We start from the raw sequence: 12,429 nt of genomic DNA, 5'->3' as shown, positions 1-12,429 counted from the left end.
CAAACACTTGATTTCAGTTGTTGCTACCCAGGGTGAAACAACCAGTTATTAGGTTCAGGGGGTGAATACTTTTTCACACAGGGGCAGATAGGTTTGGACTTTTTTCCCCCTTAATAAATAAAATCATCATTTAGAAACTACATTTTGTATTTACTTGGGTTGTCTTTGTGAGATATTAAAATTGGTTTGATGATCCGAAACATTTAAGTGTGATAAATATGCAAAAACATCAGTAATCAGAAAGGGGGCAAAAACTTTTTCACGGCACTGTAATGGTGACTGGGAGAGAAAAATGGGATAGGTTAAGATGATCTTAAATGAGATGGGATTAGATAATCCTGTCTTGGTCCCTGCCTAAACACAAAACAAAGAAACATGTTGGTGATGACAAATCAAAATAAAAAAGAGAGCCAAAGATAAAAATACCCAACATAAAATAAGATAGCACTATTAATACATGCATGATTAACGTGTCTGTACAGGACATTGTTCAAACTGTCTGTGCTAGATGATAAGAAGAGAAATGTTGTTGTTGTTAGCAGCTGCTCTGTAAACGGGAAGCAGAAGTCAGACATAAAGTGGGACGGAGCTGCTAAACACAGGCTCATCTCAGCACATTGTTGTGGTTTTACGGCCTACTCTCTCAGCTCTCACAGTGGTGTTTTTTGCTGCAGAATGCTCCTTTCTTCTGTGAAAAACCTGCAGTAAGAACTTCTGACCGCCACTTCAATCAGCAGACGGGCTTTTGCCTCATGTAGAAAAAAAAACGTTGTGTATGAACAGAGGCAGAAAGTGGGACTATTCTCCATTCACTCCAAGTTATTCTTCATCTTACTTTATTTTGCTTCAGACTCTCAGAATATTTATCCCTTACCCTTGTAATTTTTTTCTTTTCTTATGCATTGACTCTGTCAGTCATAATTGCTAAAAATGATGATTGTTCAAAAATCAATAAAGAAATGAGGGGAAATGAAAGCATGCTTTAACAGGTAAAAAATCACCACAAATCAGCACATTTTCATCCCTGGTCTTTGCACAAAAACAGGCGATGCTGTGCAATGAAAGAGCAAATCAACACAAACTTGTTGATGTGCTTTTTAACTGGCATGCCTCCAGAAAAACATTACAGGTAATGAAACGTTAAGTGCTCCATTAGCTGTAGCTTCAGTGCAAAATGACATTTGGAGCGCTAACATTTCAGTGTTTCAAACTTTAAAGTTTTGTCGTTTTATTTGAAGGGTGAATGTGCAGGTAGAAGTGTTTTTACGTCAATAACCTTCAAGGTAAAGACTCAACTAAACATAACAATAATGTGTTTGTGCTGTTTCTTGATTCTGCAGGAGACTCTTAAAGTTCAGAGCAGGAGCCCTCTGCCAGACTTCTCTCAGATAAAAAAACATGTTTTTTACCTTCCAGAGGAATCCTTCGAACTTCTTCACATTTCTGGTCGAACCCTGCAGAGAGGCAAAGATGAAAAGCATAGATGGTTAAAAAGAAATCAAAACCAAATCAATTTCAGGAATCTTGCAGAGTACTCACTCGAACATTGCTTTCAAGCAGCTGCTTCATGGCGGAATCACTGGCCAGGTCGAACACGGTCTGCTCTGTGGGGCGAAACACAAGACGAGCGTAATGTGCTAGATGTTTTTGATTGGTTTGTGCTTCTTTTGCTCACACTTGGATTAAACCGTAACTCTTTTAGATGAAGTTTTTATTTAACAGCAGAGGCTAGATTTACTGCATTAGCCAGAAACCGCCCCAACTTGGCCTGCAGCATGGCCAAAATCTTTGTCTCTCTCCTCGGGGTCAGGACTGAGGGGAGTCCAGGACGTCCCATCAGACGTAGCATCATAGCCATAAAGATTTCTCGTTTTTTTTCTGTTTTTATGTGACAACTTCAGAATAATTTCCCTCAGTACAGACACACTGCCCAAATAATGACACCCAAAACACAGCCCTGATCACACTACTCAGATTAAGATTCTTTCCAAAAAAAAAATTACACTAATCTTTAAACCCCGTTCCAAATTGTTGTGCAACTTGGATTTTAGTGTCACAAACATTCAACTTTTTGGTTTTTAATGAAACTCATGGATGGTGTTGTGTCTCAGGGCTCTCTGGATCACTGAAATCAATCTCAGTCACCTGTGATCATTAGTTTGCCAGGTGAGCCCAATTAAAGGAAAACTACTTAAGAAGGACGTTCCACATTATTGAGCAGGCCACAGGTTTCAGCAATATGGGAAAGACAAATGATCTCTCTGCTGCTGAAAAGCCTCAAATAGTGCAAAGCCTTGAACAAAGCATGAAAACGATATTTCAGGGAAACTTTAGCATGATCATCGTACTGTGAAGAAATCTGCGGCTGATTCAGAGCACAGACGGGTTCCTGCAGATAAAGACATAATGAGGAAGGTTTCTGACAGACAAATTCATCGGATTAAGAGAGCAGATGCTAAAATGCCATTACAAAGCAGCAAACAGATATTTGAAGCTGCTGGTGCCTCTGGAGTCCCACCAACCTCAAGGTGTAGGATCCAAAGCATATGGAGTTTCTGACTGACCACGTTCTGCCATGGTACAAAAAGAAGAACTGTGCCTTCTGTAGCAAAATTTTCTTCATGCATGACAATGCACCATCTCATGCTGCAAAGAATCCCTCTGTGTCATTGGCTGCTATGTGCATAAAAGGAGAGAAGCTCATGGTGTGGCCCTCATCCTCCCCTGACCTCAACCCTACTGAGAACCTTTGGAGCATCCTCAAGCTAAAGATCTATGAGGGTGGGAGGCAGTTCACAACAAAACAGCAGCTCTAGGAGGATATTCTGACATCCTGCAAAGAAATTCAACCAGAAACTCTCCAAAAACTTACAAGTTCAATGGATGCAAGAACAGTGAAGGTGATATCAAAGAAGGGCTCCTATGTTAACATGGAACTTGTCCTGTTAAGATGTTTTTGATTGAAATAGCTTTGATTTCAGTAAATATGACCTGCAAATTCAACAAATGACCATTTTCAGTTCTTTAAAACCTGTAAAATGTTGTGAAACTCTGCTGTGCATAGTGATGTGGAACAGTGCATTGTGAGTTTTCTTTTTTTTTTTTTAATAAAAGTTATCACTGGGAGGTCTGATTGTCATTTGCATCAACTATTTAGGAAAATCAGAGAAAAATATCATTTACATAATAATTTGGAATGCGGTGTATATCACTGTTTTATTTAGCTGTATGTCATTAACATAAAAAGGGAGAAAGTTTGTTAAAAAGCAGCACTTATCCTGCTCCACTCACTGAGCACACAGTGAAAAGGAGCAGTAGCGGCACGTGAGGGAGAAATGTGGGGAAAAGAACAGAAACTTTAACTGATCATCTGTTCAACTCAGTTTACCAGTGAAGTGAGTGAAGAACACTGCAGACTGTAGTCTCTGTTAACAGACTGATGATCTCCAAAAAGCTCTGAGCCTTAAGCACAGTGCTGTGTGCACGTCTGCTCCTCATCCTCATTGCTCTGATTATCAATAATAAACAGGCTGCATCTTATGTCTCTTTAATATCCTATCTTATCAGATCTCTGACATTAAATTAATGAAAAAAATCACAGTTCAAATTTAATTTAATTTATCCGCCCACTTATGAAAAAAACGTGTCTGGATTAGGCTCATAAATACAGATGGTTTAATGAGTCTGGATCAGTTTAGAAAAAATGTACACATGCCCTGGTAGGACCCAATCTAAGCTCTACATATAAGTACACCCAGACTTTCTTTAAAGGTAGAATTTTCACACTGAAACATCCATACTGATTTCAAACAGCTGCAACATGCTGGCTCAGTTATATCAGCCACGCCTCTAATCATGCATGTGTCAAAAGGAAGACATGAACTATTTTAACCAAAAAGTTTATTTTTGAACCAGGCTTATCTTGTTTTATGTTCTTTTTTCATGTTAGCGTGTTTAATTCAGCTGTTAAAATGCACATTTGAACATTGGCTGTGGATGGGACTTCAGCAGCCTCTGCAGACAGCCTCTAGTGGACATGAGAAGTACTGCAGCTATCTATGCACTTCTGCATTAGCTTTATTTTTTAACTGCAGCTGTTTTTACTTGGTAGACCACCATTTTTCATTTTCATGGATGACTTCAACTAAAGTGAGGGGAAAAGGCTTTTAAATTGGACTTCCTAATTTGAGCAAAGCATTCCAGGGCAGTCTAGCTGCAGACTGCCGCTGTCAGATTCCACAGTACACACAAGAACTTTCAAAATAAAACTGGATTACAATTCATTTTAGGGTTAGGGTTAAGGAAAGCGTTACGATAGGGTGAGTTAGGAACAGCCTGAATGATTTAGTATTTTAAATTACAAGCTGAAAACTTTTCACACTCAAAGACACTATCTTTACCTGCAAAACCAAAAACAGAGTGCTTTATATAGCTGACAGTAAAAGCTCATCTACCATGAAAATACTCCAACTTAAACTAACGTTGCTAAAGCTCACCACAGTCTGGGTAACTACTCTTAAAAATTACACATACGAACATTGTATCACCACTTAAGACACACAAATTATGTCACTTTCGTCCTGACAGAGGCGGCATTTCACAGTGATGGTCTAAAGGAGGGGGCGTCTGAGAGCGGCAGTCTGCAGCCAGACCCCTCTCAAGCATTCTTGTCCACAGCGCTAACCATGGTGGCCACTTTTAACATCTTTTCTCCCTCATTATGGGAAACTAAGCCTAGAAACTAGAACACTGGTTCACTATTTTGTAAACACAGAAGGAAGCAGTAGAGCTGGGCAGAGCTCATTAGCATTTCTTGACTCTTCATCTTTTGTTATTGTTTAGATTGAGAGCCTTCTGACGGGTGTAGTCACATGCTGTGAGTTTAAATGTTGGATTATGGCTCAGTGAGGGATGGGGGATGGTAGAACGTGGAGCTGATAGCCAGATCAGCATCAGTGTGGGTGCTGAGCATGATGGTGGTAGCTGCACCGGCAGTCATGATGGCACATGCTGCAGCGGTATACACTGGTTTATTCACTGGTGACACCGCCACCTTTTTAGAAGAAAATAATGATGAAAAGCAGGTCTTTTCCAATGATTTGGATGGTCAATCACACCCACAAAAAAGGATCCCCCCAGGAAATCCTAATTTTCCCCTCTGGGCTTCTGTAAAACTCAGCAAATTTACATTCTGTTTTTATGCCTCCATGTTTAGCCGAGGCCACAGGCGTCATGTTTTCAGGTTGTCCATCCATACCTTTAGGCCATTCTTGTAAAAGCAAGATTTTTTTAGTAAACTTTGCACAAATGTTCCTCCTAACCTTAGGATGACTTGACAAGATTTTGGAGGTCATATGTCAAAGGTCAAGGTCATAGGGCTCATATGCATCCCTTACCTGATGCCATATCTGCAGGATTATGAGACAATGAGGGATGGAGGAACCTCCGACTTGTCTGCATCCCTGTGGAGCTGCCACTTTGTAAATAGTGTCAGGACAAGTGCAGTGTGTGATGGTGGTAGCTGCACTTGCAGTCATGATGGTGCATGCTGTAGCGTTTTACTCTGGTGCATTAGTGTCCTGGCATATAGGATGCAGTCACCTTCTTAGATGGAAAACAGTAGGCCTTATGTGCATCCCTTGCTTGTTATCTCAATAATGCATTCATTGATTTTCTTCGAACTTTGCACAAATGTTCACTAAGTCTCAAGGATTAAATGATTAAACCTTGGAGGACAGAGGTCAAAGATCATTATGCCTAATGGTCAGCTCTTTCTCAAGACCACAAAAAACACCTTTCTTCTTGACCCACTATTGTTCTTTAACTTTTCGTTTATTGGAAACTTCAGGGAGGCATAAAACGGCTGAGTGGTGGTACTAATTGATCTTTTATTTAAATTTTCCTTTAACTAAATCCCACAATGGATTCATCTCTCTCTTATTACTACCCAGCTCCTCTTTTCTGTAGGAAGAGGAGTGAAAATGTGGCTCATTGATGTGTTTTTAATAGAGTCTTTTTGGACAATAGCGCTCTTCTGCACAGAGGAATAAAAATATCGTGCTTTGAATTCACATTAAAATACATTTTGAAAGGACTCATTCACTGTATGAGTGATGGCTCAGCTGGCTCACCGTTCTTGTTCTTGATGTTGGGGTTGGCGCCGCTCTTCAGCAGCTTCAGGGCACACTGCTTCTGGCCGCGATATGCCGCACAGTGCAGCGGCGTGTTTCCCAGCAGGTCTGTGCAGCTGATGTCAGGAGGGTTTTTCCTGCTGAGCTGCAGCGAACAGACATGACACAAACAGATGATTGTCCCAAACGCCCTCACACTCTTTATTATTCTGCTTTAAGCTGCACTATGACTTTTTCATTTCACTCTCTAGTGTGTCCGAGAGCTGGAACTGCTATGGCTTTCTAAAGTCGGTTTGTTTGAAGTGCTGGATGAATCTTTTTTCACACATTACGCAATCCTTTTATTTAGAGAGTTTTCAAATGAAGCTTTCATGGACTGGCATGGTGTCACAGAGATTTAAAGGGCGCAGTCGTCTGTATTCATGTCTGGACTTGAGAACATGTGAAGACGTTTGAAAGAGTAACTGTCGATTCTAAAGCTGTAACAATGCCAAGACTCTTAACTGCAACAGGACACTCAAAAATGTCAAATGATAGCAATAGCTTACTTGTTTTGATACAGTTGCAACAAAAGTGTTTTCTTACATGATATGATTCCCATTACTTTAATGACTGATAGTATTCAAATGTTCCAGAGCTTTAAAAATAACAAATATTTCACAAGACTGGTGTGTGGGAGGGGGATTCAACAACAATGGTATTGTTATAATGTTGTTGTGTAATTCAGACAGTTTTAAGGAGTTTGACTGCAAATTTTAACAAATGAAAGAAGGAAAATATCTGATATTTGGTGTCTTAGACTTCTAATTAACAACAAATCGATTGATCAATATCAGTTGTATCATGTGGCATTGTTGTATTTTATCATATCACACTGTAATACATTGTATCGTATGGCATGATATTGTTTTGTATCCCGCTGTAACGGACTGATCATATCTTATGGCATTGTATCTTAATATATCATATTGTATTGTATTGTTTCTTATCGCCTTGCCTCCTGTCGTCTTGTCTCGTGTCATACTGTATCATCTTGTATTGTATCCCCTGTCTCATCTGTTCCAGGTTGATCTTGGATCGTCTCGTCTTGTATAGTTGTATTGTTACTTGTGTCATGTTTTGTTCTATCATATCACATTAGATTTTATTGTATTGTATTGCTCTGTCTCGTATCATCATTTAAGTGCTGTATCCCATAATGTATGGTATATTGAGATGTATGCAGCATATTGCCCCTCCTCCTCTCCTCTCCTCTTGTTTCATCTCATCCTGTACCATATCATCTTGTCTGGAATTGTCTGGTATGGTATTGTATCAATAATAAAATTGATCTAAGTGTCTTTTCGTACCATATTATAATGCCTTGTATCACTGTGTATGTGCTGAATTTATCTAATCGTATTGTTTGGTATCATATGCATTGTTTCATATTCTTTGTATTTTATTGTATGCAGCATATGGTAATGGTATGGTTGATTATGGTATGATATGATGTGGTGCGGGATGGAATGGTACAGTATGGTATGATATGGTATGATATGATATGTTGTGGCATGGTATGGAATGGTAAAGAACACTATGGTATGGTATGGTATGGTATTGTATGTTATGGTATGGTATGGTACGGCTCAGCGCAATATGATATGGTATGGTATGGTGTGGAAAAGTACGTTATGGTATGATATGGTATGGTAAAGGTTACAGAATGGTACAGTCTGGCATGGTATGGTATGGAATGATACAATTCAGTACGGTATGGTATGGTAAGATACGTTATGGTATGGTATGACATGGTATGGTATGGTATGGTATGGTATGGTAAGGTATGATACGGTATGGTACAGAATGGTACCGCCTGGCATGGTATGCCATGGAATGGTAAGTTTCAGTACAGTATGGTATGGTATGGAACAGAATGGTACGGTCTGGCATGGCATGGTATGGCATGGTACGATTCAGTACGGTATGGTATAGTATGGAATGGAACGGAATGGAACAGAATGGTATGGAATGGTACGGTCTGGCATGGCATGGTATGGTTCAGTACGGTATGGTATGGTATGGTATGGTATGGGATGGAGTGGTATGGTTTGGTATGGAATGGAACAGTAAGGAACAGTATGGTACGGGATGGTACGGTCTGGCATGGCATGGTACGGTTCAGTACGGTATGGTATGGTATGGTATGGTATGGAGTGGTATGGTTTGGTATGGAATGGAACAGTAAGGAACAGTATGGTACGGGATGATTTGGTGTTTGCTGTGTATTGTATCTGAAGGTTTTTTGGTTGTCTTAACACGCTTTCAAAAGTCAAACAAAAATATCTCTATCAAAACCACTTCAACAAAAATAAAAGTGGGGGGATTCTGATCGTTTGTAATTATTGTGGTGGATGTCTGTGTTTTTAATCCTGTGTGAATCGACCACATCTGTTATTAAAAAATTAAAAAAGTTCAGGTCAAATTACCATCCATATTAAAGAGTTAGCTGTAACTACCAATGTGTCAATCTGAATCTCTGTTATTTAGGGTAGTAATTTAGATTTTTTTTACTTTCTTTGTGCATTTTTCTAAACTCTTTATGGTGAAAGAAACACGAGAGGTTGCTTGTTTTGCCATTCACTCAAAAAGCAATATAAATGTATTGGTTTGTTTGAAAGGTGCTTATATAACTGAATGTTTGACCAGTTTCATCAGTAAAGCTTGTGCATGGTGACGCATGACTAAAGTCACAGGATTCTAACTCATTATAGTTGAGCCTTTGGGCACCTTGAATGCAGAACATTTGAAAGCAGTCATTCCCATGCAGAAGTTTTATCAGCATTTCATGTCGCTAGAGTAGCTTAAATATGATTTCAGTGTAACACAGAAGTAACCACAGCAACTAATAACAAACACCATCATCAGTTTGTGACACTAACCAGCCGAGTTAATGTTGAGAAATCTCCTTCCCGTGCAGCTTCCAGGAGCTGCTCTTCAAGTTTCCTCTCCTCGGTCCTCTCAGCCGCTGGTGGAAAGGAAAAGGTTGTAAGTAAAAATACATGATGATTTTGCATTTTCAATATTTTATAAGCATGCAGCATGAATGAAAATCAGAGCATTACATATGAAATGCTCAGCATGTTGCATGTGTCAGTCTCACCCTCCAGCATGCTTCTGATCTCTGCGTTCTGGGTCACATCTTTGGGGGTCTGAGCCGTCCCATTGAGGACTGTAGCACATGCATCGTAGTGCAGCAGCAGCATAACAACCTCCTGATTGATTCGAGTGGTTATTTATTTATTGCATGGATAAATAAATGCATACACTAAAGAGGAAAAGGTGATGCCTTTACTCACCTTTCTTCCTGTGAACGCAGCTTTATGCAGTGGCGTGTCTCCGATGTTATTTGGTAAGTTAACGTCTGCCCCGGCCTGCAGGATGTTACACAAACACGTTAAAAAACACTGATGAACAAAGATATTGCTCAAAATCTCCAACAAAATTCCTCTAAAAATCAAATCATCTACCTTGAGTAACTCCTCAACGACATTTTTGTGTCCAAAGTAACAGGCGAGATGAAGAGGCGTCCAGCCAAGGTTGGACTTCTTCTTACCTTAAAAGCAGAGCATTTATCAGTGTAACACCACACATTGTGAATGATATCATCCAGGTGTGTGACCCGTTTACCTTTGCAGTTAATATTGATCTGCGTCTCTTCCCGTATTGTGGACATGAGCAGTCTCTGGATCCCCGGCAAATCTCCATTACGGGCGAACCGTAGAAACTGCTCCTCAGGCTCCAGCTCCTCCATCGACCCCTGCAGCAGCGGAGAAACAGAAACTGTCAATCTCATTTTTACCAGCAATAAATTATGGGGGGAAAAACCTTAGCAGTGATGATAAATGATTTTGAGATTTTAAAAAGTAAAAATGGTAAGTTTAAAGGCCCAAAATCTGAGATAAAAATTTATACTTATTTGCTCAAAAGGCATTTAAAGTCAAAATCATGTTTTTAAAAAGGCAAATATATAAGAAAGTTAAAATTATTATTTGTCATGGTCAAAACATGAGATAAAAATTTGATATCATGAGTCTTAAAGGTCAAAATATGAGATAAATTTCAAAATCATTGGTTAGACATGTCAAAAGCTGAGAAAAAAAAAAATTTGAGTTTTACAGGTCTAAATATTACTAAAACTTTTAAATTGAGGACACAAAAGGCCAAATTATGAAATAAAAGTCAAAGTACGGAGCCCAAAATGTCAAAACATAAGAAAAAAAAAATCAAATCTTGAGTTTAAAAGGTCAAAATATTACTTAATTTCTTTTGAGGATCTTAAAGGTAAAAACACAAGATAAAATGTCAAAAATGTGAATTGAAAAGGAAAAAATATAATATTAAAAGTCAAAACCATAACTTTGCGTGATAACCGTGAGATGCAAAATCAAGAATATGAAATGAAAACAGACATTTGTTTTCCCACATTGCTGACTTTTTTTTATCAAATTATCATAACTTTTTACTTTCTTATTTTTATGGCAGTACAAGGATATTGTTATACATTTTTAAAATGGAGGAAATCTGCAGACCTCAAACCAGTTGGCCAATTATAATTTAAAAACATGATATGACCTGGCAGGCCAGGTGTAACTGCACTGTTAACCTGAAAGTTGTTTATGATCAAATAATTTAAGTAAATATTACTTTAAAAAAGTTTTTTTGCATTACTTATGTCATTATGGTGTATTCTACTATTATAATGTGACTGTAGAGTGGACTTGTTGAATAAACTTAGTTATTTTTTAAACTTGAACTTTGGGTTTACTTATATATGAAATGCTTCAAGGTGTTGAATTCTGATTAGCTGGTTGAATTCAAACTTGTCTTGGCTTGTTTGAAACAAAATTGCACAATTTCCTTGTTCAAGCATCTAAGACAGAAGCTGAGAAGACCGGTTCCTCCCTCACTTGGTTCTGAGCATCTTGGACTGTAAAACGCAAAATCATATGACAAATCTGCAGTTTTCCCACAATGCCGTTGGGCACTAAACCTTTCTGCACTCTGTTTGCTGCTGCTGTCTTGGCCAGGACACTTTTGAAAAAGAGATTTTTAATCTCAAAGAGGCTTTCTCCTGGTTAAATAAAGGTTAAACAAAATAAATAAACAAAGTGCACCATGAGTGAAGTTGCTGTCTCAGTTACATAGGGGGCGATGTTACTGTTATTAATGTCTATGAATATTGGATGGCACACGGACATTAATATCAACTACTGGTTCAGTGTGTTACTAACAGCCATTTACACTGTACACATTTTGAAAACATTAAGTTGACTTAATTTAATTTTCCAAATTATATAGTCTTAAAACTTGTAATTTAGTGCAATGTACTAAAAATATTAAGTTTAATAGTTATGCAAAGCAATTGACTTTGCAAGAGATTTTAAGTTAAATCAACTTGGCATCTAGTTTGTTGTGCTTAAAAACTTAAGTTTTCATTATACATTACTTACATTTTTTAGGGCAACCGGTTTCCTCAAATCTTTTAAGAATATTCAACTCATCCAGGCTTACAGAGTGTACCACGGGCCAGATTTGGCCCCTGGGCCTTGAGTTTTACATCTCCTGATTTAAACTAAACATTAATGCACAGACATTAAAGCACCAAAATGTGATTTCAGTCAACATGTAAAAAGAAGAAAATCTGCTGTTTAGTTTGCATTGTACTGCTTTGTGTTGTCATATCATGCAGACTCATATTATAGGGGATAAAGGGTGAAGATGCAGAGAAGGCCCATGGAGGTTAGCACTGACCCAATCCATCCTAGATCTAATCAATGACAACCAATAGCTACAACCTAAATATTCACCATTTCTTATTAAAATAAAAGCTAAAAAGCCAAGTTTGTTGTTGCCTGTTTAATTCCCTCTTCTTAAATTTGTAAGAATGAGACTTTTTGTTAACTGTGTGGGCAGACCCACTGGGCCTCATTCACCAATCATTCTTAAGAGCACAAGTGTCCTTAAAACCCACTTATGCAGTTTCTAAAGAGCTTCTTATTTCTCATCTGTGATTTGTTCGTAGCTAAGATATAAACTCTATACACACTGGAGAGCACTTTAACACATAAGAGTGCTGGTATGATGGCAAAATGATTAACCTTACACTAGGGATGCACAATATTATCAGCATGATTTTAGTGCGGCCGATGAGAGAATGTCTGTCCATATTTATTATTCATATACTGGCTTTTAACTTCAGCTGTGTGCAGGAATGAGTTTATGGAATCTCGGGACCAACAGAGCTACAAAGCTAAGT

General features: G+C 38.4%; 1 protein-coding gene across 2 annotated transcripts in view; it reads right to left on the bottom strand.

The window, feature by feature from the left end:
• osbpl1a (oxysterol binding protein-like 1A) overlaps positions 1-12,429 on the bottom strand; it is a 78,864-nt gene that overhangs the window by 56,440 nt on the left and 9,995 nt on the right. For both annotated transcript variants that reach the window (XM_041791518.1, XM_041791519.1), the window contains exons 2-9: positions 9,801-9,930; positions 9,641-9,726; positions 9,470-9,544; positions 9,274-9,385; positions 9,053-9,138; positions 6,132-6,276; positions 1,540-1,604; positions 1,410-1,454 (exon numbers count right to left, since the gene is read on the bottom strand). In XM_041791518.1, coding sequence (XP_041647452.1) covers positions 1,410-1,454; positions 1,540-1,604; positions 6,132-6,276; positions 9,053-9,138; positions 9,274-9,385; positions 9,470-9,544; positions 9,641-9,726; positions 9,801-9,924 — 738 coding nt within the window. In that variant the 5' untranslated portion in view covers positions 9,925-9,930. The remainder of the gene's footprint in view (positions 1-1,409; positions 1,455-1,539; positions 1,605-6,131; positions 6,277-9,052; positions 9,139-9,273; positions 9,386-9,469; positions 9,545-9,640; positions 9,727-9,800; positions 9,931-12,429) is intronic.

Source organism: Cheilinus undulatus, linkage group 7 (assembly GCF_018320785.1).
Source record: "Cheilinus undulatus linkage group 7, ASM1832078v1, whole genome shotgun sequence".
NCBI lineage: Eukaryota > Metazoa > Chordata > Actinopteri > Labriformes > Labridae > Cheilinus > Cheilinus undulatus.
This window is presented reverse-complemented; position numbering and strand designations above follow the sequence as displayed.